The 27,723-nt window shown below is 42.7% G+C and overlaps 1 protein-coding gene across 1 annotated transcript; it reads right to left on the bottom strand.

Annotated features, from left to right (window-relative positions):
* Positions 1-1,191: 1,191 nt before the first annotated feature.
* ncstn (nicastrin) lies at positions 1,192-19,777 on the bottom strand. The gene is made up of 17 exons (XM_046359377.1): positions 19,619-19,777; positions 18,849-18,950; positions 13,693-13,816; positions 13,445-13,563; positions 11,665-11,810; positions 11,365-11,509; positions 5,394-5,506; positions 4,583-4,735; positions 4,332-4,436; positions 4,134-4,211; positions 3,843-4,012; positions 3,621-3,723; positions 3,415-3,513; positions 3,140-3,227; positions 2,798-2,952; positions 2,387-2,599; positions 1,192-2,187 (listed from the first exon to the last, which is right to left on the bottom strand). The coding sequence occupies exons 1-17, from the start codon at positions 19,674-19,676 to the stop codon at positions 2,065-2,067; spliced, it is 2,094 nt and encodes a 697-aa protein (XP_046215333.1). The 5' UTR covers positions 19,677-19,777; the 3' UTR covers positions 1,192-2,064.
* Between the last annotated feature and the right edge of the window lie 7,946 nt (positions 19,778-27,723).

Genomic DNA, 27,723 nt, shown 5'->3' with positions numbered 1-27,723 from the left:
AGGGGAGAAGCTCCAGGTGGTATCCGCTTTTAAGTACCTTGGCATCATACTTGATTCCAACCTCTCTTTTAAAAAGCATGTGAAAAAGGTCATTCAAATAACTAAATTCAATCTAGCTAATTTCCGATTTATACGAAATTGTTTGACTTAGAGGTAGCAAAACTGTACTTCAAATCTATGATACTCCCCCACTTAACATACTGCTTGACTAGTTGGGCCCAAGCTTGCTGTACAACATTAAAACCTATTCAGTCTGTCTACAAACAGGCTCTCAAAGTGCTTGATAGGAAGCCCAATAGCCATCATCATTGTCACATCCTTAGAAAACATGAGCTCTTGAGTTGGGAAAATCTTGTGCAATACACCGACGCATGTCTTGTATTCAAGATCCTAAATGGCCTGGCTCTCCCTCCACTCAATATTTTTGTTAAACAGAAAACCCAGACATATGGCAGCAGATCCACAAGGTCTGCCATGAGAGGTGACTGTTTGGTTCCCCTAAGGAAAAGCACCTTTAGTAAATCTGCATTCTCTGTGAGAGCTTCCCATGTCTGGAATACACTGCCATCAGACACACACAACTTCACCACATATCACACTTTCACAAAATGCTTGAAGACATGGCTAAAGGTCAATCAGATTTGTGAACATGGTCCCTAGCTGTGTGTTGCCGCTTTCCATGTTGTCTGTTGTCTGTAGCTTGTGAGGTGTGGAAACACTTTGTTGCTTTTATGAATTGTCTTGCTGCTTTTTGTTCTGTGTTGCTCTGTCTGCTATGTCTTGCTTGTCCTGTTGCCCTGTCTGTATACTATGTCTTGCTTGTCCTATGTTGCTATGTCTTGCTTGTTCTATGGTGCTATTGTCTATATTGTAATTGTTTTTAATAACCTGCCCAGGGACTGCGGTTGAAAATTAGCCGGCTGGCTAAAACCGGCACTTTTACTGAAACGTTGATTAATGTGCACTGTCCCTGTAAAAATAAAATAAACTGTAAAACCAATGAATTTATTGAAAGTTCAGGATTTTGCAATAACTGTAACCCCCCCTCTATTATTGTGGAACCTCAAGGCTGATGTAGTAGCCTATTGTAGGCCCCTTATGTAGAACTACTACTCAGAAGAAGAAAAAAAAAACTTACCAAGCCATGTACTACACCACATGCCTGGAAATAGTAGAGAAGCAACACGAGAGGATTGGAAAAGCCATGTTTATTTAGTTAAAGGCAATAATCACATTTATTCCCCAATTGGTCAGAGATCACCTTCTTACAAACACACCCCGTATCATTTGACATTTCCATCAATACATAAAAACCTCTGGGCATAATCCTGCAAATTATTAATAGATTTAAAATAACAAAGTAGATTTTTATAGACTGCAAACAAAATAAAATACCATTTTGATATACACATTTTAATGCATATCAGGATGTGTTCAGACACTCAATTCTGATATTTTCTTCACTAATTGGTCTTTTGACCAATGAGATCAGCTCTGAAAAAGATCTGACGTGAAAAGATATGTAAATATAAGAATTGGGCTGCCTGTGTGAACACAGCTGTAGTGGAAATTACAGATCAGTATACTACAGACAGAGAAAAGAAAGGTACTGCACATACTACAACCGCATCCTCAACATATACACTTGCACACGCTTGCAAGCACTCACTCACCTCCCACTTACACACACTGCACGCACACAAGCAAGCACACACATTCAAACAAAGCTTAACGCCTACTTCCATGATACAGTAAACAAAACATTATTTGACTGAACAAAAAAATGAATATGAACATCTTTTACACTGGCATAGACCAGTGCAATCTGACCCTGATGAGTCCGGATGCATCCGGGCCAGTCAATTCCAGTTGTGTTAAACCTCATCTGTGTAAGTCCATCAGGCTCACACACATAAAACAATCTATTCTGCTTAACTTTTTTGCCTGTCTGCCTATCGTGTGTAAAAAATCAAATTTAAAAAACTTGAAAGAAAAATGCTGTTTGTTCCTGCTTGTTTGGGAGATTAGTGGTCACTGGTCACAGGTTAAAACGCCTGGAGGTAATCAATAGGCGGCGCTAGCGGGTTCCCTCGTGGAGCTGAAGAGGACGTCTGCCTTGGTGCTGATGAAGTATGTCACCAGTAGGGATGTGAACAACACAGCCACTCCCACGCCTAAGGTCAGCATCTATGAGAGACAAATTAAGAGGAAGAGGTGAATACTGTAGGAGAAAAAACAGGATTGTACTCGTTAATGAATTTGACACTATTTCCCTACCTAAACATGATAATTGGTTCAAACAGAAATCACTTGAACCTAAGCAACACAACTGTAATTGATTAAACAGATGTGGATCCTGGAAGGTAAAAGAAGACTGCAGTTTTACCTCCAAGTCCCGGCTCGCTACTAGGAAAATTCGAGCTTTGATGAACTTCCACCGTGATTCTGTCCACGTGGAATAGTCTTTGGAAGCATACTCTCCGAGCTCGAAGGCAGGGGACACTGCTTTGGTCAGGCGTACCGATGCACGTACGCAGAAAGAATCCCTCTCGGTACTGTTGGGTGGGACAATGCCCTGAACCCAGAGATAGGAGTACATCTGCGAGAGAAACAGTGAATGAGAGTGTGGTGGGATTCCAGCACCATAGTGTACAAATAAACACTATTTTTTACATTTCCGATGTAAACAGTGATACACTGTACATCTATCCATCTGCACACAGACAGACAGATCCATCTGCACACAGACAGACAGATCCATCTGCACACAGACAGACAGATCCAGCGGCACACCTACCTGTCTGCTCTCGTTCGGCAGCTCATCTGGCTTCTGGCACTGACTCTGGGTGAGGTTGGTGGCTGCCCCAGTTAAATTGGCCAGGAGGTACTGGACCAGACGAGTTGGAGTGGAAGACATGGCAACACCAACATAGTACTCTGGTGGGCTGGGCTCTAGGAGACAGAAAAATACAAAGCAATGAAGACCCAAGTACCCCAATACAGTCTTTATGGATGCAAGTGTGTCTGACTAGTAAACATGTACACATGCTCCATATCTGCCAGTGTGTTTATGACATTGGTAGAAGCAGAGTGCCTTTGTAGGGTCAAAGGGTGTTTCCTAGTGTGAACTAAAACTCACTGAGAAGGTTCTTTAGTTCTGGGGCCATCACTGCCTGAAACCAACTGTTGTTGGAACTAACCAGAAACCCATACAGCATCTGTGTAACCTGAGAGAGAGATTGAGTGTTAGGTCAAATAATTCTGCTTACTGTTCCAAAAAACTTGCTGAGAATGAACAAGTGACTCATGTTAACAGAAATATTGACAGTCATAGAAAATAACAGACTATAACAGTATGACTGATCAGTTTGACATGTACAACAGCTGAACAGGTAATCATTCGTCGGGTCTCACTATTCTGGGGTCTGCTTTGATGGTGTTGCCTAGGGACTCGTCTCCCCCGGCCTGCTTGTAGAGAGCACGTGCAACCACCGTAGCCACATCAGTAAGGGACTGAAAGAGTAGAGGGAGAATACATTATTGTAACAATGGATCACAATGTAAAGGCAACTGTACCTACTGCAATGGATGGATCAATGGGATTGCTCTGGTAAGAATACCTTTGCAGTACCAGTCACAAACTCCAGCTGTTCCTCTGGACTCAAATTAGATGGATAAGTCAGGTTCAGGTTAGCAGCGTTGTCGTAAAAACTCTCATAGTACCTGTGCATGGGCAAACAGGACAGAACACTCCTCACTACTAATGAAGAAATCAGGCAAGCTTAATATTGCCGTAATAAAGATGAACAGCAATGACAGACCACAGTCAAACGCTGACTCACCTGTTGTTGAAAGCGGATTCGTGGTCTGCAAGCACAATCCCTGGGATTGGCTGAGCTCGCAGGAAACGCTGGAGGGAGGAGGGCGGGAGTGGCTGAGAGACATTAGGCTCAACCAATAAGAAGCTGAGCCCAGCCGTGGAAGACTGTAAATTGTTCACAAGATTCTTAACCTGAAACAGAGTAAGAGGTTGGGAAAAGTGGGTTGAGAGAAAGGATAATAAAGAGTATTGAAAAAAAACAGCCGGCCCAGGTAAGAGGCATAAAGAAAGAAGAAAATAATTCCTCCCTCACCTCGTCATTGACAGTGTTGTTCCTCCTGGACACAGGGTCTGAGTGGAGAAAGAGGTTGGTGCCACTATGCACGGCCACCTTACAAATAACATAAAAGATCCATCACTCAGTATCGGTTGATTGTATACCCATGTGTTTTGCAAAAAGATGCCTGCGTGTGTTTGAGTATTCAATGAGACTGTATACGCATGTCCTTACCTGACCAATCTCTAGTACTGAGTGAATATTGTCCAAGTCTATCACAAACTTGCCATTCTCCATGTCGTAAACCATCCGAGAGCTGCCAATGTAGTCAAAGGTTTCCTGAAAGAGAGGAATAAGCGATCAACATCCTCGATCATACAGTACAACACTAAACAATACTGCTATATGATAGTGACCACATGGGACTCATGTACCTAATCGACACATACTAGACTAACTTGCTTAGGGAGACAGAAGGAACTCACCCCTTGGAAGAAGGCAAAGAGGATATTCCGTGTGGGAGGGGCCTCTTGAGTGACTTTACGCAGTGCCTGGGCAGCAGCAAGCAGAGTGACAAACCCTGAGATACTTCCCTCCGCTCCAGTTGAAACCTCCCAGAAAAATGCCCTGCTGTCCAGCTACAAAAACGGAGAGTGCAAGGTGTCCAGTCAATCACTCATGAACTCCAAACAAGAAAACAAAAAAACAATGTAAGGATTGCATAGGAAGGAAAATGGTACTGGGCAAATTACCAAAGCAGTTAACCTCTTTAAATCAAAATTTGTATACCACACACAGGAATGTGGCTCATCTTGTATACCGTTTTGCATAAATTGCAAACGGCTTATGCTGCGTTCATAACCAAGTGGGAAGGTGGTAATTATCACATACGACTGGGAAAAATCCACTTGAACACCCCTACAACTCGTAATTACTAGTGGGAAACTCGTCTGTCATCTCTGAGCTCCGACTTCTTCCACATGCTGTTCTCACCTACTAAGGAAATGGCCACGATAACATAATTTTCAGCAGTTAAATGTAACAAAACAATATTTCTAAAAAGCAATCTAATAACATGGGGTTTGAACACATTTTCTTTTTTTTACAAGCATGATAGCTGTACTTTTAGTTTATTGTTGATGTAGCTTGTTGGGTTTCTCAACGAGCTCAAAGCATCCAACTGGTATTTACAACTGGTAATTACCACAATTCCACTTGGTTATGAACACAGCATTAAAACATCTGTGAACATGTGACAAGATGTGTAAGAGTGAGGCAGGCCTTTGTGTCACTCACCCTGGCTGCTGCTATAACAACGCTCTCGTTCTCCTTGTGGCCGAAGACGGTGTCGTTATAGGGCCGGATGGAACCCCAAACATTATAATCACCCAGAGGGTCACACACCATCTCTGTGAGAGGTAGATATGTGGGTGAGATATACACTGAGTGTACAACACATTAGGAACACCTTCCAAATATTAAGATATACCCGTTTTGCCCTCAGAAGAGACTCAATTCTTTGGGGCATGGATTACAAGGTGTCGAAAGCTTTCCACAGGGATGCTGGCCCATGTTGACTCCAATGCTTCCCACAGTTGTGTCAAGTTGATTGGATGTCCTTTGGGTGGTGGACCATTCTTGATACACACGGGAAACTGAAAAACCCAGCAGCGTTGCAGTTCTTGACACACCCCGTTCAAAGGCACTTAAATCTTTTGTCTTGCCCATTCACCCTCATACACAATCCATGTCTCAATGCTTAAAAATCATTCTTTAACATGTCTCCTCCCCTTCATCTACACTGATTGGAGTGGATTTAACTTGTGACATCAATAAGGGATCATAGCTTTCACCTGGTGAATCATAGCTTTTCACTCAGTGTACATGACAGAATGTGTATACTAACTATTCACATATACACAATCATTTTATACCTGCCTTTTACCATTATTTCCAGCATTATCTACGAGGTTTGCAGCAGGCTTTGTGTGATTAAGATCTGCAGATATACATACGCCTTCCACATTTACACACATTAATTGAGACAAGCAGTCTCCAATCAACAAATGTCTGGTTGTACGTGTGTGTTGGGGGGGGGGGGGGGGGGGGCTACGCCTTCCATGTCTTAAGACGTCTGCATGCTTCCCAGCCAATACAGTTCGGAAGAGGTATATGTTGTGACGATTTTGTTAGCTTTGAACTTTGGTAAGGCTTTTTTCCAGCAGTTTGGGCACACATTTTTTTGTCGTTGAGGCAATCAGAAATTGGTATCCAAAGCCCCTTTGTCTGATTACTGAAGAATCCCCACTCATGATCAAAGCCTGTTGTCATTCAACGAGAGACGACTCGTTTCCAAGCAAATTTTTACATTTAAAATTCTGCACCAAACAATGCTGACCACACCGCTCACACACAATAGATTTACACACATGCTATTCAATAATTTTATCCAATCAGCTCCTGTGCGTTAACGAGAGTCTGCGTAGCCAGGCGCTAAAATAAAACTTGGTTCTATTTTGGATGTGGTGCAAGTCCCGCCTCTCCCATCTCATTAGGAGCATATATGACAAACTGAGGTCCACACTCCAGTCCAGTTTGTGGTGGTAATGCACCTTAATGTTGCCAACCGCCATATAAAGTCCAAAGAAGAAGACTGAAGGAGGAGAGATTACTATGAACTAACTAGATTACCCTTTAATCTGTGGATTAATTGTCAGAGTAGAGGACTTGTGCATTTCAGGTAAAATAACAACCCAATGATTATATCCCAGGAACAATTAGCTAGCAACAGCAAGCTAGCTAGCTATCCATGAATGTTTCATGCGTTTTGACCTACCACCAAATTAATATAGTTGGTTCAGAGTTCGTTTTGATATTTCAACCTTCGTGTCCTGATCGCTTTTGGACAAAATCAACATGCGTGCGATGGTGCACGTGGACGCACCCGCACGACCAGTTGAACTAGAACATGCTGACACCTTTAGGCAATTTTATTTTTAATTAACTAGGCAGGTCAGTTACAAACAAATTCTTATTTTACAATGACTGCCTACCCCGGCAAAACCCTCCCCTAACCCGGACGACGCTGGGCTAATTATGCGCCACCCACCAATCCGATCCCTCCTCCCATTAGGCAAGATTAGGCCGCTGCCTCTGGCGGCACTTGAATTTGGGGTGGCATCTTGACAATTGGCTGCTTGCCTCCGGTGCCCCCAATCGGCTACCACACTGCCCGCGGCACCCCAGCCAACAACCCAGCTGCAGTTCCCGCCCCCACTCCATTTCCGCTTCTCTTGGAGTTCGCTCCCACTATCCCTGGTAGCTATTGGGATGTGTGTGTTTATATGGGATTATCAAATTGTGAAACATCAATAAAAATATAAAAAAATAAATCTCCCAATTAAACGACTCTCTTTTATGTTTGTATGTGATGAAGACGATTAGTGATTAAGGCAGTAGCCTAACCTAGCCTGTCCACTACTAGTGGATATAATTTTAGCTATAGAGATTTAAACAATTTACTACCATGTCTAAGAGACAAAAACTATCAGGAAGTGAATATTTCTTTTTAAACTGAGAAAATAGTTCACAAAATAAATTTGCTGGTGAAATGTATCAGTTTGCAGCAATGTCCATCAGCCGGTGTGGAGAATGACAAACCTACGAGGACAGGCCACTCATTCGCCGAGAACGACGAGCCCCCGTTCGCTGATTCTAGCAGCGAATAGGACAACCCGGGGGAGTCTGAGCCATGCACTTCCACCGATGATGAAAGCTTGCTGGCTGAACAAGAACAGGTGGTCGCACCAGGCCTAGCCACACCTCCAAACAACACCAGTGAAAACCCTACCATCTTGGAACCAGACTTAGATTAGTCGCTCCCCATCCCTGATGACAGTGGTGGTGCTGCTGCTAAATCTTACTCCCAGACAAAAAACATAAAAGATCCCGGTGAGTGACCAAAATATATGAATGGACCTTTACGGGATATGTTAGAGCAGGCTGGGCCACATCAGGATAAGGAGTGGAATTTCACAAGAGATGAGGGGCAACGAAGGTTTTCGGTGGCCCACTAAAATAGGAGAATGGCAAACAGGGAGAGAGTGGAGAGACCAAGGCTTATCTATTCCAAGCAAAACGATGGAGCCTTCAGTTTTTGCTAGAAACTTTTCACACGAGTGCAAATCTGCGCTGGTAAGGGATGGAACCGGGGACTGGAAGAATCTGTGCCACTTCAGCTGACATCAGAAGTCGCATGACCACCTAGATAGTTTCCAGAGGTAGAAGGAGCTGGAGATCAGGCTGGTGTCTAAGCAAACTCAGATGATTTGATTTCAGGACCATGGACAGCTACCGAGAGAAAACATCGCTGACTGCTATGCAGCACCACCGCAGAGGAAAGAGGCCACTCTAGGTGGAGACTAAATAAATCAAATGGAAACTGGACAATCAAATTCCATACGTAAATAAACAAAATTCATTAAGGCTGGGCCATAAGCATAAAGCTTATTTTACACTGCTCCAGTGAAACGAGGCCCGCCATGCATTTATGAAAGCACTCCTTTCCAAAGCTCAAATTATCTGACTCTGTTTTACAGTTCTGCTGAAATATTAAAATGTTAAATATAAGTGTTATTTTTATTGTAACAATTATGGGGTCGTGCCATGTGTGATAACAGTTGGGATATTATTCATAAGAAACGTGTTTTCCTACTATAGGTAGTAGGTTACACAGTGATCGCAACATTGTAACTTTGACGCAAGGGGTTAAATAGAACTGGAGCTTCTTCCAAAAAAATATGTGGTAAGCCTACCTGTTTGACAGACAATTATCCTATCCATAGATGTCGGTACAGCCAAGTAGGTATTTAATCAGTGCATGGCTCAGTGTCTGGAAGGGGCTTGGTGTTTGACTAAAACCAGGGCTTGAATTAAGTGAGGGTATCACATATCCCTTTTGCCCTTTCCTTTAACAAAGGGTATCTGTTGTTTCCTTTATATTTTGAAATTAATACATAAAACAAATCCAGGTTATATCAAGCATTCTAAACTCTGCAAAAAAGAAACATCCCCTTTTCAGGACCCTGTCTTTCAAAGATCACTCGTAAAAATCCAAATAACTTCACAGATCTTCATTGTAAAGGGTTTAAACACAGTTTCCCATGCTTGTTCAATGAACCATAAACATTTTTATGAACATGCGCCTGTGGAACGGTCATTAAGACACTAACAGCTTACAGAGGGTAGGCAATTAAGGCCACAGTTAGGACATTAGAGAGGCCTTTCTACTGACTCTGAAAAACACAAAAAAGAAAGATGCCCAGGGTCCCTGCTCATCTGCGTGAATGTGCCATTGGCATGCTGCAAGGAGGCATGAGGACTGCATATATTACCAGGGCAATAAATTGCAATGTCTGTACTGTGAGACGCCTAAGACAGCGCTTCAGGGAGACAGGACGAACAGCTGATCGTCCTCGCAGTAGCAGACCACGTGTAACAACTGCACAGAATCACACCTGCGGAACAGGTACAGGATGGTAACAACTGCCTGAGTTACACCAGGAACGCAGAATCCCATCATCAGTGCTCAGACTGTCCTCAATAGGCTGAGAGAGGTTGGACTGAGGGCTTGTAGGCATGTTGTAAGGCAGGTCCTCACCAGTCATCACCGGGAACAACGTCGCGATGGTGGGCACAAACCCACCGTCGCTGGATCAGACAGGACTGGCAAAAAGTGCTCTTCACTAACGAGTCACGGTTTTGTCTCACCAGGGGAGATGGTCGGATTTGCGTTTATCGTCGAAGGAATGAGCGTTACACCGAGGCCTATACTCTGGAGCGGGATCGATGTGGAGGTGGAGGGTCCGTTATGAACTGGGGCGGTGTGTCACAGCATCATGGGACTGAGCTTCTTGTCATTGCAGGCAATCTCAATGCTGTGCGTAACAGGGAAGACATCCTCCTCCCTCATGTGGAACCCTTCCTGCAGGCTCATCCTGACATGACCCTCCAGCATGACAATGTCACCAGCCATACTGCTCGTTCTGTGTGTGATTTCCTGCAAGACAGGAATGTCAGTGTTCTGCCATGGCCAGCAAAGAGCCCGGATCTCAATCCCATTGAGCACGTCTGGGACCTGTTGGATCGGAGGGTGAGGGCTAGGGCCATTCCTCCCAGAAATGTCCGGGACCTTGCAGGTGACTTGGTGGAAGAGTACAGTAACATCTCACAGCAAGAACTGGCAAGTATGGTGCAGCCCACGAGGAAGAGATGAACTGCAGTACTTAATGCAGCTGGTGGCCACACCAGATACTGACTGTTACTTTTGATTTTGACCCCTCCCCTTTGTTCAGGGACAAATTATTCAATTTCTGTTAATCATGTCTGTGGAACTTGTTCAGTTTATGTCTCAGTTGTCGAATCTTGTTATGTTCATACAAATATCTACACATGTTAAGTTTGCTGAAAATAAACAATAACAATGCTTTATAACAATGCTTAACTCTGTGATGCCTTATGGTAGAAACACGCTCTAAAATGCCTGCGAAAGACATGACTCCGATGCATATGGGGATATATTGATTCCTCTCGATGACAATCTGAAGCTAAACTGCGACTATAATATTCGAGGAGATTTTTAAAAATGGACTTTGCTATTCTGTCCCTGAGCTTTTCTCTTCTGAAAAGAGATGTTTGTTTAAACCCAAGCAGCTTTTAGGGAAGCACTTCTGTTGTTGGGTTATACAACGAACGAGTAGCCAGCAGTTCAGGCTTACAGTTTTCTGCATCAGTAGAGCCTCTGCCTGGGTGCAAAGGTAACTTTTGAAAGTGCCATGCTTCATAAGGATGTCTAATTATTTTTGTCTCGCCTAGGGCGGCAGAAGGTCCAGGGCATTGGTGATTTTATCAATGTAATCAGATTGAAAATATTAGGCTGTTATTGACATTGAACAGATTATATAGCCTACTAACCAGATGTGTTAAAAATTGTGTTTAATTTATAGCATAGGCCTATGAGGGGGGAGCGTCAGATTTTGTCTCGGCTAGGGCGGCAGAAAGTCCAGGACCGGCACTGCCCCCACCAAACACAGAAGCACAACCAGAGATTCCTTGATTGATTGGAGACAATTAAAGAATGTTCCCTAGGATTTTATACCTGCAGCAAACCTAGCGGATAAAACTGGAAATACTGGTAAAAGCAAAGTGCCTAAAAAGCATGGCTCTAACAATAATGTATCTCTGCTAACGACAGTGGCTGTTTGTGTACCTGGGTTGATGCTAAAGTTGATGTCGTTGCGTCTCATGCAGGTTGGAGTATTGGTGACTGCGTGCATGTGGGAGAAGAGCTGCATGGCACACAGAGGGTACTGCGGGGCACTGCCGTTCACTGCACGATTATGGTCCAAGTAGCACTGCAAGTAGAGTGGACACATTTATCAGAATGAAGGGTACAGTTTCAATACACAGAACTACTGTAGAAAGTTATTTGGATAAAGACAGTTAATGGTCATTAAGTGACATGATATTAATCCTGACTGGGTTGTGACAGCTTGAAGTGATCCCTCACCTGTTTGATGAACTCTGTTTCGTTGTCTTCTTTCAAGGAGAAGACAGGGAAGTCAAATTCCTCATAGGATAGACCGTTCCCCCGAGGGTTCCATACAGTAGTGTTACAGTGTGCCAAATTAGGACCATAGTTGTCGGAGTATACACCTGAGGAAAAAGTAAACCAAGTAAAACAAATGATGGTTAAAAAGCACCCCGGTTAGAAAAAAATCACATACAGTACCAGTCAAAAGTTGACACATCTCTCATTCAACAGTTTGTCTTTATTTTGACAGTTTTCTACATTGTACACTAATAGTGAAGACATCAAAACTATGCAATAACACACATGAAATCATGTAGCAACCAAAAAAAGTGTTAAATCCAAATACATTTTAGATTCTTCAAAGTAACCGCCCTTTGCCTTGATGACAGCTTTGCACTCTTGACATTCTCTCAACCAGCTTCACCTGGAATGCTTTTCCAACAGTCTTGAAGGAGTTCCCACATATGCTGAGCACTTGCTGCTTGCTTTTCCTTCACTCTGCGGTCCAACTCATCCCAAACCATCTCAAATTGGGTTGAGGTCGGCTGATTGTGGAGGCCAGGTCATCTAATGCAGCACTCCCTCACTCCCCTTCTTGGTCAAATAGCCCACACACAGCCTGGAGGTGTGATGAGTCATTGTCCTGCTGAAAAACAAATGATAGTGGGACTATACACAAACCAGATGGGATGGGGAAATGGCTGAAGAATGATGTGGTAGCCATGCTGGTTAGGTGTCCCTTGAATTCGAAATCAATCACTGACAGTGTCACCAGCAAAGCACGACACAATCACAACTCCATGCTTCACGGTGGGAATTACACATGCGGAGATAATCCGTTCACCTACTCTGCATCTCACAAAGACACAGTGGTTGGAACCAAAAATCTCAAATTTGGACTCATCAGACCAAAGGACAGATTTCCACCAGTCTAATGTCCATTGCTCAGGTTTTTTGGTCCAAGCAAGTATCTTCTTCTTATTGGAGTCCTTTAGTAGTGGTTTCTTTGCAGCAATTCGACCATGAAGGCCTGATTCACACAGTCTCCTCTGAAACGTTGACGTTGAGACAAGTCTGTTACTTAAACTCTGTGAAGCATTTATTTGGGCTGCAATTTCTGAGGCTGGTAACTCTAATGAACGTATCATTTGCAGTAGTCCTCGTGAGAGCCAGTTTCACCATAGCGCTTGATGGTTTTTGTGACTGCACTTGAAGAAATGTTCAAAGTCCTTCAAATGTTTCAGATTGACTGACCTTCACCTCTTAAAGTAACGGACTGTTGTTTCTCTTTGCATATTTGAGCTGTTCTTGCCATGATATGGACTTGGTATTTTACCAAATAGGGTTATCTTCTGTATATCACCCCTACCTTGTCACAACAACTGATTGGCTCAAACTCATTAAGGAAAGAAATTCCACAAATTACATGTTAACAAGGCACACCTGTTAAATTAAATTAATTCCAAGTGACTACATCATTAAGCTGGTTGAGAGAATGCCAAGAGTGTGCAAAGCTGTCATCAAGACAGAGTGGCTACTTTGAGGAAACACAAATATAACACTTTTTTGGTTACTACATGATTCCATGTGTTATTTCATAGTTTTGATGTCTTCACTATTATTCTACAATGTTGAAAATATTAATAATATATATATATATATTTTTTAAACCCTTGAATGAGTAGGTGTGTCTAAACTTTTGACTGGTACTGTAGTCATTTTGACAGACTGGAGTCCTATCGTCTGATCCACCTACCTGTGTTCTCATTGGGACATGTCGTGTGTGGCGAGAACTCTGGTGGGCTAGTATTTGGGACCACCACTGCAACCCCAGCTACCCTGTTGGATTCATTCTTCATCTTCATCATGATGGACCTGTCGAGAGAAGACAATCCTTGAGCGTGCCGCGGCTGCTAGGACATGGATCCTATCATTGTGAGGCTGTGATGAACGATACTCACTCACTGACTGTGTTAAATGTTTTTGGCTGTGTGTATAACCTACCTGGTGAAGAGGGATGATTCCAACAGAACCATATAAGGAGGATTGGGTCCTTTGCTCAAAGGCCATTCCAGATCTGCCTCAGAATCCAAGACATGAATCACACCTGTATCACCTGATATCGAGGCTGACACACAGGATAGAAAAAACGCTTGTCTTAGTATGCAAATCTTTAATCTGTATTCCAGCATTACAACAAGTACAGCTTGGATAGAAATCACAGTCAGTGTTTCCCCTGTATTAATTTAGAAGTGGCACACCGCTGCTGCTAAATTGTTGTCGCCACACTCATTTAAAAAAATACATTTTCAGGAGGGAAAAATGCGTCCAGTACAAACTTAAGACTAAAACCTGTCAGAAAACTTGTAGAAAAGATCATTGACCTTTATGTATTTTTAATAATCTAAACTTTTAAGAGCTAGAAATCACAAAAATAAAAGCTAAAACAATGAAACCAATAAAATAGACTATGAATTTAGTTGTACTATTGGCATGGACTGATAACCAACCGGGCACGCAGGCCAAAATCCTTGTTGATTTTGTTGTTTGAACATAAAAACACAAAATTAGTCATGGCAAAATGTGTAGAATTGCAGAAAAAAAGTTATTGAAAAACTGCAACATTTTCTCTCAGCTGTCTTCAACCAGGATCTCAGCGATCACCGCCTCATTGCCTGCGTCCGTAATGGGTCCACGGTCAAACAACCACCCCTCATTACAGTCAAAAGCGCCCTAAAACACTTCAGCGAACAGGCCTTTCTAATAGACCTGGCCTGGGTATCCTGGAAAGATATTGACCTCATTCCGTCAGTAGAGGATGCCTGGTTATTCTTTAAAAGTGCTTTCCTCACCATCTTAAATAAGCATGCCCCATTCAAACATTTTTAGAACCAGGAACAGATATAGCCCTTGATTCACTCCAGACCTGACTGCCCTTGACCAGCACAAAAACATTCTGTGGCATACTGCATTAGCATCGAATAGCCCCTGCGATATGCAACCTTTCAGCGAAGTTAGGAACCAATAATCCTTCCAGCTGCCCACTACACTGAGGCTAGGAAACACTGTCACCACCGATAAATCTATGATAATCGATAATTTCAGTAAGCTTTTTTCAACAGCTGGCCATGCTTTCCACCTGGCTACCCCTACCCCGGTCAACAGCTCTGCACCCCCCACAGTAACTTGTCCATGCCTCCCCCATTTCTCCTTCACCCAAATCCAGATAGCTGATGTTCTGAAACAGCTGCAAAATCTAGACCCCTACAAATCAGCTGAGCAAGACAATCTGGACCCTCTCTTTCTAAAATTATCCGCGGCAATTGTTGCAACCCCTATTACAAGCCTGTTCAACCTCTCTCTTTCTAAGGTCTTCGAAAGCCAAGTTAACAAACAGATCAAGGACCATTTCAAATGCCACCGTACCTTCGCCGCTATGCAATCTGGTTTCCGAGCTGGTCAAGGGTGCACCTCAGCCGCTCTCAATGTCCTATCGACAAAAGACAATACTGTGCAGCCATATTCATCGACCTGGCCAAGGCTTTCGACTCTGTCAATCACCACATTCTTATCGGCACACTCAATAGCCTCGGTTTCTCAAATGACTGCCTGGTTCACCAAATACTTCTCAGACAGTGTTCAGTGTGTCAAATCGGAGGGCCTGTTGTCCGGGAACTCTGGCAGTCTCTATGGGGGTGCCACAGGGTTCAAGTCTTGGGCCGACTCTTTTCTCTGTACACATCAATGATGTCGCTCTTGCGGCTGGCGATTCTCTGATCCACCTCTACACAGACGACACCATGGCCCTTCTTGGGACACTTAATTATCCTCCAGACGAGTTTCAATGCCATACAACTCTCCTTCCGCGGCCTCCAACTTCAATTAAATGCATGATCTTCAACCGATCGCTGCCTGCACCTGCCCGCCTGCCTAGCATCACTACTCTGGATGACTCTGACTTAGAATATGTGGACAACTACAAATACCTAGGTGTCTGGTTAGACTGTAAACTCTCCTTCCAGACTCCTATTAAGCATCTCCAATCCAAAAATTAAATCTAGAACCAGCTTCCTATTTCGCAAGAAAGCACCCTTCACTCATGCTGCCAAACATACCCTCGTAAAACTGACTAACCTACTGATCCTTGACTTCGGCGATGTCATTTACAAAATAGCCTCCAACACTCTGCTCAGCAGATCGGATGCAGTCTATCACAGTGCAATCCGTTTCGTCACCAAAGCCCCATACAGTGGGGCAAAAAAGTATTTAGTCAGCCACCAATTGTGCAAGTTCTCCCACTTAAAAAGATGAAAGGCCTATAATTTTCATCATAGGTACACTTCAACTATGACAGACAAAATGAGGGAAAAAAATCCAGAAAATCACATTGTAGGATTTTTAATGAATTTATTTGCAAATTATGGTGGAAAATAAGTATTTGGTCACCTACAAACAAGCAAGATTTCTGGCTCTCACAGACCTGTAACTACTTCTTTAAGAGGCCCCTCTGTCCTCCACTCGTTACCTGTATTAATGGCACCTGTTTGAACTTGTTATCAGTATAAAAGACACCTGTCCACAACCTCAAACAGTCACACTCCAAACTCCACCATGGCCAAGACCAAAGAAATGTCAAAGGACACCAGAAACAAAATTGTAGACCTGCATCAGGCTGGGAAGACTGAATCTGCAATAGGTAAGCAGCTTGGTTTGAAGAAATCAACTGTGGGAGCAATTATTAGGAAATGGAAGAAATACAAGACCACTGATAATCTCCCTCGATCTGGGGCTCCACACAAGATCTCACCTCGTGGGGTCAAAATGATCACAATAACAGTGAGCAAAAATCCCAGAACCACACAGGGGGACCTAGTGAATGACCTGCAGAGAGCTGTGACCAAAGTAACAAAGCCTACCATCAGTAACACAAATCCTGCAGTGCCAGACGTGTCCCCCTGCTTAAGCCAGTACATGTCCAGGCCCGTCTGAAGTTTGCTAGAGAGCATTTGGATGATCCAGAAGAAGATTGGGAGAATGTCATATGGTCAGATGAAACCAAAATATAACTTTGTAAAAACTCAACTCGTTGTGTTTGGAGGACAAAGAATGCTGAGTTGCGTACAAAGAACACCATACCTACTGTGAAGCATGGGGGTGGAAACATCATGCTTTCTGGCTGTTTTTCTGCAAAGGGACCAGGACGACTGATCCGTGTAAAGGAAAGAATGAATAGGGCCATGTATCGTGAGATTTTGAGGGAAAATCTCCTTCCATCAGCAAGGGCATTGAAGATGAAACGAGGCTGGGTCTTTCAGCATGACAATGATCCCAAACACACCACCCGGGCAACAAAGGAGTGGCTTCGTAAGAAGCATTTCAAGGTCCTGGAGTGGCCTAGCCAGTATCCAGATCTCAACCCCATAGAAAATATTTGGAGGGAGTTGAAAGTCTGTGTTGCCCAGCAACAGCCCCAAAACATCACTGCTCTAGATGAGATCTGCATGGAGGAATGGGCCAAAATACCAGCAACAGTGTGTGAAAACCTGTGAAAAACTTTTGTTATTGACCAAATACTTATTTTCCACCATAATTTGCAAATAAATTCATTAAAAATCCTACAATGTGATTTTCTGGATTTTTTTTCTCATTTTGTCTTAGTGTAAGTGTACCTATGATGAAAATGACAGGCCTCTCATCATTTTTAAGTGGGAGAACTTGCACAATACTTTTTTGCCCCACTGTATAATACCCACCACTGCAACCTGTATGATCTTGTTGGCTGGACCTCGCTTCATATTTGTCGCCAAACCCACTGGCTCCAGGTAATCTATAAGTCTTTGCTAGGTAAAGACCCGCCTTATCTCAGCTCACTGGTCACCATAGCAGCACCCACCTGTAGCACGCGCTCCAGCAGGTATATTTCACTGGTCACCCCCAAAGCCAATTCCTCCTTTCCTTACAGTTCTTTGCTGCCAATGACTGGAACGAATTTCAAAAATCACTTAAGCTGGTAGACTCATATCCCTCACTAACTTTAAGTATCAGCTATCAGAGCAGCTTACAGATCAATGCACCTGTACATAGCCCATCTTTAAATTGCCAATCCAACTACCTCATCCCCATATTGTTAAATATATATATATATATATATTTTTTTGTTGCTCTTTGCACCCCAGTATCTCTACTTGCACATTCATCTTCTGCACAACTATCACTCCAGTGTTAATTTGCTAAATTGTAATTTTTTTCGCCACTACGGCCAATTTATTGCCTTACCTCGCTAATTTGAATTAATTTTCACACACTGTATATAGATGTTTCTATTGTGTTATTGACTGTACGTTTGTTTACTCCATGTGTAACTCTGTTGTTGTTTGTGTTGCACTGCTTTGCTTTATCTTGGCCAGGTCGCAGTTGTAAATGAGAACTTGTTCTCAACTGGCTTACCTGGTTAAATAAAATGTTAAATAAAAAATAAATAAAAACGAGAGAAAAAATGGAATTACAGGAAAGTAGCCCCTTTTGGATACGTTAAAGGCCTTGCTTATGTTTACAGGGGCAAATCTGTCATCAAGGCAAAGGGTGGCTACTTTGAAGAATCTCACATATAAAATATATTTTGATTTGTTTAACACTTTTCTGGTTACTACATGATTCCATGTGTGTTATTTCATAGTGTTGATGTCTACACTATTATTCTACAACATAGAATAGTTTTATTTTTTATTTTAAAAAACTGGAATGAGTAGGTGTGTACAAACTTGACTTGACTGTATATAAACTTATCAGAATTGGTCATGAGCCCGTAAAACAGCTGCTATGCACTGCAGCGCCATCTTACACACACACACAGTCTCACAGGTTGAGCTCTCTAGCATCTTGAAAGTGCCCCACGGTAGGAGTATTAGGCATATTTAATGTTTTTATTTTATTTTTAAATGCTATCGTAAAAGAGTCAACCGTAAAAAAAAAAATGTTTTTACCAATATGTACTTGGGTTCATTTCTGGGAGGGGAGGGGAGGGGGTTAGAGAGATGGTTTTGGCAACCATTAGATTTGAATTCATTTTGGATTAGAATGTCTATTTAAAAAGTAACTGGAAATGACACCCACATTCCTTCTACAAAGAAATCAGGTGTGTGTCATGCTATGTCACTCACACTGGCAGCCAATCTGATGTGTAGCATTGAGCAGTCGAACGCATGGTACAGTGTTATTCAGCTCCACATAAATCTTCTGCTCAACAGAGTTACAGCTCACATCTGAAAGACAAAAGAAAAATACAATTGAAGTGGCCAGTTTCTGTAGTGATGGTTTCCCATCCCCAAGACACCTAACCATATTGCTACACATCCAATGAGATTTCATCCTGAAGCCTGTATAGCCGCCCACTCACTGCTTGACTTAAGATCACGAGCTATCAGTAGATATCAGTTTCACAATCGTGTTAACTAGCCAGTTGGCTAAGCTAGCTAAGTGCACCTCATACGGGACTTAAACAAACTAGCTACATAATTGTGTTTGCCGAAGAGTGCAATGGGGTAAAAATATGACCTCACTGTCAGCAACATCGTTGTAACTGGCTAGAATCTAGATATAGCCTTGGTCTATAAGCTAACTACTATACCGTTTACAGTAACGTTAGCTGCGAGTTACAATGGAAATAGTCAATACAATAACCTAACAGAGGATAACTTGCTAAGCCAAACTAAAACGGTAATTATACTCGTTGGAACTGGCTAGAATCTAGATATAGCCTTTGGCTATAAGCTAACTACTATACCGTTTACAGTAACGTTAGCTGCGAGTTACAATGGAAATAGCCAATGCAATACCCCAACAAAGAGGAAACTTGCTAAGCCAAACTAAAACGGTAATTATAGGTAACTGAACGCATGTAGCTAGTATTATAAACAAAGGGTAAACTTACTTTTGTAAAGCCAACAAACTAAGAATAGTATAGCCCATTTCGACGATTCCAAACCCATCTTCCTGATTTCAGAAACAACGCTGTGAAGCCATAGATATTAAAAACAAGAGATGGGATACATGGATGACGTCAGCGCTATGGGGAAACTCCCAATGGCGCATGAATCCGGAAGTATTTTAATTTGAAGCGCTCCGTATAGTCTACCACCTTGTGGCATGAATGAGAATTGCAAGGGTGAGCAGAGAGTTTCTGTCTTCGCGTGTAGTCCTAAACCCAGAAATCTGTGACCTGGTTCGCTCAGCCATATGGGAAAAATGAATGGCGAAAGAATATGTTTTTTAGAATAAACTCCGAAAATAAGGTCTGAGGTTAACACAAGATTATCTCATAGAAGAAAACGAATAACATATGCTAAAATTGTGTTAACCACACACCTTATTTTCGGCTTTTATCCCAAAACGTAATGAACTAACTCCACCATGTCGGTTGGAGTTAGTGCCTATGTAAACGATGTGAAATGGCTAGCTAGTTAGCGGTGGTGCGCTCTCATAGTGTTTCAATCGGTGACGTCACTTGCTCTGAGACCTTAAAGTAGTGGTTCCCCTCGAATTTTGTAGGGCAATTTAGCTGACAATTGGAAACGTTTCAAGCAGAGATTCAATATCTACCTAGCAGCCAGTGGTGCAGGGGGAGATGATGACAAATTGAAAGCTTCCACTTTTCTGCATGTTATTGGAGAGGATGCATTGGACATTTACAATAGCTTTCAGCAAAGACGAGGCAAACTTGACATTGACTGTGCTAATGGCAAAGTTTGAGGAGTACTTTGTACCAAGCCGGAACGTCACATTTGAGAGATACAAGTTTTTCTCTCATAATCAGAAACAAGGAGTCAGTTTTGACCAGTATTTGACTGAGCTGAACACACTGAGCAAAACGTGTGAATTTGAAAATCTGAAAGACTCACTAGTAAAAGACAGGATAGTCTGTGGCATACTTGATAATGGACTCAAGGAGAGATTGCTGCGTGAGCAAGATTGAACTTTGGATAAAGCAGTGAATATGTGTCGAGCAGCTGAAACCACCAGAGCACAATCTAAAGAACTTTGCAGAGATGAGAAGTCAGTGTATGCAATAAAAAGAGAGGAGCAATACACACAACGCCTTACAAAACAAAAACAAGCAAAAGAGCGAAATCAAAACACTACATGTGGAAAATGTGGATATATCCTCAAGCCAAAAAAAATGCCCTGCATATGGCAAATCATGTAACAACTGTGGGGAAAATAATCATTTATCAAAATGCTACAAAGAAAAAGGTTCACACAGTCGAGGAGATGGAAGAATTCTTTGTTGATTCTGTGGAAATATGCAATGCAGTAAATGCTGAATGGAGTGTGCCATTGACTGTGAATGAAACTGTAATACCATTGAAGCGTGATACTGGAGCACAGTTAAACCTGTTGTCGCTGGATGACGACAAAACACTGAAGGTGAAGAGCAAAATACACCCTGTGAAAATTAAGGTTACTGGTTATACTGGGGTGAACATACCAGTCAAAGGTAGCTGCATAGTAACTTTACAGTATAAAGAAAAACAGTTCAGAGCACAGCTGCTGATTGTGGAAAAGAGTGTACAGACTATTCTAGGAATCATTGCATGTGAAAAGCTCAATTTGTTGAAAAGAGTGTATGTAGTGACATCACAGACTGAAAATGACCAAGAATCAATACTGGCTGAGTATGAGGATGTGTTTGAGGGTCTTGGATGTTTACCAGGAGAACACAAAATATGTACTGATGACAAAATTACTCCAGTTGTGCATGCATGCAGAAAAGTTCCATTTGCACGAAGGAAAAAGCTCAAAGAGGAACTCGGACGCATGGTAAAGGTGGATGTCATCACAAAAATGGATGAACCTACAGAATGGGTAAGCTCACTGGTTATTGTGGTGAAAAAGAACGGGATATGTCTAGACCTGAGAGATCTCAACAAAGCAATCAAGAGAGAGCATTTCAAGTAGCCAACCAGAGAAGAGATAATGTTGCAGTTTGCTGGAGTAAAGTAGTTCAGTAAGCTTGATGCCTCATCAGGATTCTGACAAATGAAGCTAGAAGATGCAAGCTCAAGGCTATGCACATTCAACACACCTGTGGGCAGGTACAGATTTCTTCGTCTACCACATGGGATTCTCTCAGCGCCAGACGTCTACCACAAGACAATCCACATGATCTTCGAGCACATTCCAGGAGTGGAGACAGTGATGGATGACATCATTGTCTGGGGGTCTACAAAAGAAGAACACGATGCGAGAGGGAGACAAGTGCTGGACCTGACATGGAAAGTTTTTAAAAAACTAAACAAGGACAAATGCGAGTTTGGTGTGAAAACACTTACCTTCGTGGGAGATGTACGTTCAGAGGACGGAGTCAAACCAGACCCGAGGAAAACATCAGCCATCAACAACATGGAGCGCCCAAAGAACAAGGACGATGTGAGACGCTTCATGGACATGATCACCTACCTTGCAAAGTTCATACCTCAACTGTCAGCACAGTCCGCTCCACTCAGATGTCTTCTGGAACAGAAAAATTAATGGGAATGGTCGCATGAACAGGAAAACTGCTTCAAAAACCTAAAGAAGACAATCACAGAAGAGCCAGTGCTCAGGTTCTATGATCCAGAGAAAAGCACAAGGATTTCTGCAGACGCGTCACAGTTTGGCCTTCTTAGCAGTTCTTCTGCAACAGCATGACGACACATGGCAACCCGTCGCTTATGCGTCCAGAGCCTTGACAGGCGCAGAGACAAGGTATGCACAAATAGAGCCACTGAATGATTGTCCAATGAGAATCCAGATAATGTTGATCAGACTGCAAAAGTATGATGTGAAGATGATCTATAACCCGGGAAAGTTCATGTTCGCCGCCGACACTCTTTCTCAAGCAGTTGACAAGAAGGAGAGCTTCGACACAGAAAAACACTGAGATTCAGGCCTACATCGACATGATCGTAGCATCACTTCCTGTGTCTTCTGAGAGAATGGAGCAGATCAAAAGAGAGACCGCAGCTGACCAAACAATGACAGAGTTGAAAGAAACAACACTGATAGGATGGCCTGCACAGAAAAACAACTGTCCAAGGAGAATACAGGATTACTGGATATGCAGAGCAGAGCTCACCGTTGTGGATGACATAGTGTTCAAAGGCAACAAGATTGGCATTCCCATGACACTACGCAAAGAAATGCTACAGAAAATACACGAGGGCCACTTGGGTGAGGAAAAATGCAAACAACGAGCACGAGAAGTAATGTACTGGCCAAGAATGAACCAGGAAATCAGCCAGACCACTGCTTCATGTGAACTGTGTTTGACCTATAGGCCAAAGCAACAAGCAGAGCCACCAATGCCTCATTCAGTACCCAACAGACCCTACTACAAAGTTGGAGTTGACCTTTTTGACTGCAATGGCAAAAGTCACATTGTTGTTACCGACTACTACTCAAACTACCCTGAAGTAGCAACACTGCCAACTACTTCCAGCAAATCTGTAATCACCTACCTGAAATCAGTCTTTGCAAGACATGGGGTTGCGTCTGAACTGTACAGTTTTCAAGTTCTGAATTCCGATCGTTTGCTGACGACTGGGGGATTCCGACACAACACATCCAGCCCCAACTACCCAAGGTCCAACGGCTTAGCAGAGAGTTCAGTCAAAATTGTCAAAGGTCTGATGAAAAAGGCTCACGATGGAAAGGAAGATTTCCTAAAAAATCTGATGATCTACCGCAGCGCACCGCGGCAGAACGGACTTTCACCTGCACAAATGTTGATGGGACGTCGCATCAGAACCAACCTACCCATCCATGAGGACTTGCTTACACCCAGAGGTGCTCACAAAGTCAAACTCGCAAAGGAAAAACAGAAACAAAAACAAAAACAGCGACACGACAAAAGTGCAAGACACTTACCTGAACTGAAACCTGAAGGTAGTGTACGACTCCGAGACATCGCTACAGGAACCTGGATGCAGCAAGGGTGTGTGCAGAGAGAAGTTGCACCGCGATCCTATGAGATCCAAACGGAGCATGGATCACAACGGAGACGAAACAGAGGGAATCTAAGGCTGCAGCCTTAACTCAAGGGACTGAGGATCATCAGGAGGATACTGCTGAAGCGTCAAATGCCTTTAGAAATGGACAATTCAGTCAGAACACCCTGACTGACAATGAACGCTGTCCAACTGTTTCAGGAAGCACTTCAGCAGAACGACCAAAAAGGACTGTCAAAGCCCCTGAAAGGCTTATTGAGAATTGCTAAAACTAAAATAAAAATGTAAAAGGGCACCAGGACTGAATGTTTTGTTAATGTGAATAGAAATAGAGCCACAATAGAGTATTGTTGGACAGACTATATTTAGTTGAAAAACTATTTTATTTTTAAGGGGAAAAAAATTGGGGGAAAGAAATGTGTGTTATTGAAAATTGCATGTTATGCAGGTTGAGTAAACAATGTAAACAAATGTGTTGTGACATGTGTAGTTTACATAGAAAAGTAGTTTTCTTTTAAAGGAAAGAAGATGTGTTGTTATGTGTTAATAACATTTAGACTACGTTACCCAGCAGGCTATGCGGGCGCGGGAGTTGGTTAAAGAATGCCTTGCATGGCTAAACATGGAGTTTTCTAGCTGAAGTATATGTTAATTAAAAGTAGTTAAACCTACGCCCCCGGTTTGTCAATATATAAGGAACAAACATAACAGTGCTGTGACCCAGATCACTGGTTGCTGCGGAAAAAGGAGGTCAAAAGGGTGTGAGTGTAACCGATGTGTAATGGCTAGCTAGACAGCGGTGGTGCACGCTAACAGCGTTTCAATCGGTGACGTCACTTGCTCTGAGACCTTGAAGTAGTGGTTCCCCTTGCTCTGCAAGGGCTGCTGCTTTTGTGGAGCGATGGGTAACGATGCTTTGAGGGTGACTGTTGATGTGTGCAGAGGGTCCCTGGTTCGAGCCCAGGTTGGGGTGAGGAGAGGGACGGAAACTATACTGTTACACCTACAAAAAAACGCCATTACTATTTATTTCTATAGAGCTCTCCAGCTTGTAGTCCTAAAAATAGGAAATTTGGTTATATTATCTGGTTTGTTCAGCCATTCCTATGGGAAAAATGTAAGGGGAAAGAATAGAGTTTTGGAATAAACACCGAAAATAAGGTCTGAGGTTAACACAGACATATGAGATCTTATAAGTTTTGTTCCATGAGATATTGTCGTTCAGTTAACATGACCTTTATGAATTATGAAGCCTTTTTGTGCTTTCTAAATACCATAAATGGTTAAAAAAAATCTGAGAAAGTGACGTTAGCTGATTAAGATGATCTGATAGGTCAAAACGTATAAGATCTCTTAAGCCTGTGTTTACCACACACCTTATTTTCAGCGTTTATCAAAAAACCCTACAAAAACTCCATGCATTTTCACATAGGCTTTGTTCATGGTGGAGTTGGTGCCTTCCAAATGACGCCATTATTATTGCTCTCTATCACACATTTTTTTTCGAAGGATCATAGTGAAATAGTTGGAACTAGCAAAGGATGTCGTAATTCTCATCCTGCCTGAGAGAGTTAACCTTAATGTCTATGGGCGCGTTTGAGTGGTCAGCCGAAAGTAGCCGGCGGAAGTCGACAAGTAAAGTCAGAGGAGGTACATATGCACCAACAACTATTTCTGCTTTTTCTAGGAAACGCAACAATTGCAGGCATGGCATTCACCTTTTGTATTACCCATGAAGTGGATGCTATTGAAATTTCACCTCTACACAAATCAGAACATGATCAACATGGTCCAAGGAATTAATATCTTGATGATAATAAACGTAGATACCAGCCCAAGCTCTTTTTAATATTCACAAAACTTGTTTTGCATTTTTGTGATGGTTTTCTCAAAATATAACCAGGTAGCGAGTGCATTGGCTACTAGAATGACAGAGGTGTTTTTGCAGCATATGGGATATGCTCGGTTGTTTGCCATTGAGCGGAAAGGAAGGAAGGACTCTCTAGGAGAAATAAATGCGGAGATGTATGTTTCCTGATTAACTGCTCATGTTGTGGTAATGTACAGACAACGGAAGTCCTTTTGTTCTCCTGATGTGGAATAACTCATCCTCAAATCCCGCCACCCGAGAGAATTATCTTCGGTCATAGCCACTGCCATGGATATTCACCCCCAAGCCGACACCGCAATGGCTCTCCAAGAACTACACTGGACTTTGTGCAAACTGGAAACCGCATACCCTGAGGCCGCATTTATTGTACTTGGGGTCATTAATAAAGGAAATCTGAGGAAAACTCTACCAAAGTTTTATCAACACTTCTCCTGTGCTACTTGTTCATAGGGCACTTTTGACCATTGCTACTCCCCCTTCCCGGGACGGCTATAAGGCCCTTCCTTCCCTTCAGAAAATCAGATCACGCCTCCATTCTGTCCCTCCCTGCCTATAAGCATAAACTTATATAGGAAGTAACCGTGTTAAGGACTGTTCAACGTTGGTCTGGCCAATCAGAATCTATACCTAAAGTTTGTTTTGATCAGGCAGACTGGGATACGTTCCCGGTTGCCTCTGAGAGTAGTATTGACGTATACACTGACTCTGTGACTGAGTTCATCAGGAAGTGGGTAGAGGATGTTGTTCCCACTGTGACGATTATAACTTATCCAAACCAAAAAACATGGATAGATGGCAGCATTCACACAAAACTGAAAGTGTGAACCACCACAGTTAACCACGGCAATAAGGCTCCGCCTTATCTCAGTTCACTGGTCACGATGGCAACACCCACCCGTAGCACACGCTCCAGCAGGTGTATCTCACTGATCATCCCTAAAGCCAACACCTCATTTGGCCGCCTTTCGTTCCAGTTCTCTGCTGCCTGTGACTGGAACGAATTGCAAAAATCGCTGAAGTTGGAGACTTTTATCTCCCTCACCAACTTCAAACATCTGCTATCTGAGCAGCTAACCGATCGCTGCAGCTGTACATAGTCTATCAGTAAATAGCCCACCCATTTTTACCTACCTCATCCCCATACTGTTTTTATTTATTTACTTCTCTGCTCTTTTGCACACCAATTTCTCTACCTGTACATGACCATCTGATCATTTATCACTCCAGTGTTAATCTGCAAAATTGTAATTATTCGCCTACCTCCTCATGCCTTTTGCACACAATGTATATAGACTCTCTTTTTTTCTACTGTGTTATTGACTTGTTAATTGTTTACTCCATGTGTAACTCTGTGTTGTCTGTTCACACTGCTATGCTTTATCTTGGCCAGGTCGCAGTTGCAAATGAGAACTTGTTCTCAACTAGCCTACCTGGTTAAATAAAGGTGAAATAAAAAAATATATAGTAAGGCAATTCAACAGGCAAAACGACAATACAGGAATAAAGTGTTGAAATTCAACAACTCAGACACGAGACGTATGTGGCAGAGACAACAGACAATCACAGATTATAAAGGGAAAGCAAGCCACGTTGCTGACACCGATGCCTTGCTCACAGACAAGCTAAACACCTTCTTCGCCTCCTTCAAGAAAAACACAGTGCCGCCGACGCAGGCCACCGCCGCTCACGAGGACTGTAAAGCTCTCATTCTCCGTACATGTGCAAACCATCTGGCTGGAGTGTTTACGGACATATTCAATCTCTCCCTAGTCTATTGTCCGTACTTTCTTCAAGATATCCAACATTGTTCCTGTACCCAAGAAAGCGAAGGTAACTGCACTAAATTTCTATTGCCCCGTAGCACTCACTTCTGTCATAATGAAGTGCTTTGAGAGTCTAGTTAAGGATCATATCACCTCCACCCTACCCAACACCCTAGACCAGGCCTGGGCAACTCCAGTCCTCGGGGGCCTGATTGGTGTCACACTTTTGCCACACAGCCCCAGCTAACACTCCAATAATCAACTAATCATGATCTTCAGTTAAAAATGCAATTAGATTAAATCAGGTGTGTTTGCTATGGATGGGGGAAAAGTTTGTCACCAATCAGGCCCCCGAGGACTGGAATTGCCCAGGTCTGCACTAGACCCACAACAATTG

The sequence above is a fragment of the Oncorhynchus gorbuscha genome, linkage group LG08, assembly GCF_021184085.1.
Source record: "Oncorhynchus gorbuscha isolate QuinsamMale2020 ecotype Even-year linkage group LG08, OgorEven_v1.0, whole genome shotgun sequence".
Lineage (NCBI taxonomy): Eukaryota > Metazoa > Chordata > Actinopteri > Salmoniformes > Salmonidae > Oncorhynchus > Oncorhynchus gorbuscha.
Note: the sequence above shows the minus strand (reverse complement) of the source record. Positions and strands in the feature narration are given on the sequence as shown.

What these genes read in the sequence shown, in the direction of transcription:
- ncstn (XM_046359377.1), bottom strand. Translation starts at nt 19,676, where the DNA reads ATGGGTTTGGAATCGTCGAAATGGGCTATACTATTCTTAGTTTGTTGG. An exon ending in AAACAGAGTTCATCAAACAG is followed by an intron (nt 11,510 to 11,664) that starts GTGAGGGATCAC and finishes CTCTACTTGCAG; the next exon opens with TGCTACTTGGACCATAATCG. An exon ending in TTGTTATAGCAGCAGCCAGG is followed by an intron (nt 4,736 to 5,393) that starts GTGAGTGACACA and finishes CCGTTTTTGTAG; the next exon opens with CTGGACAGCAGGGCATTTTT.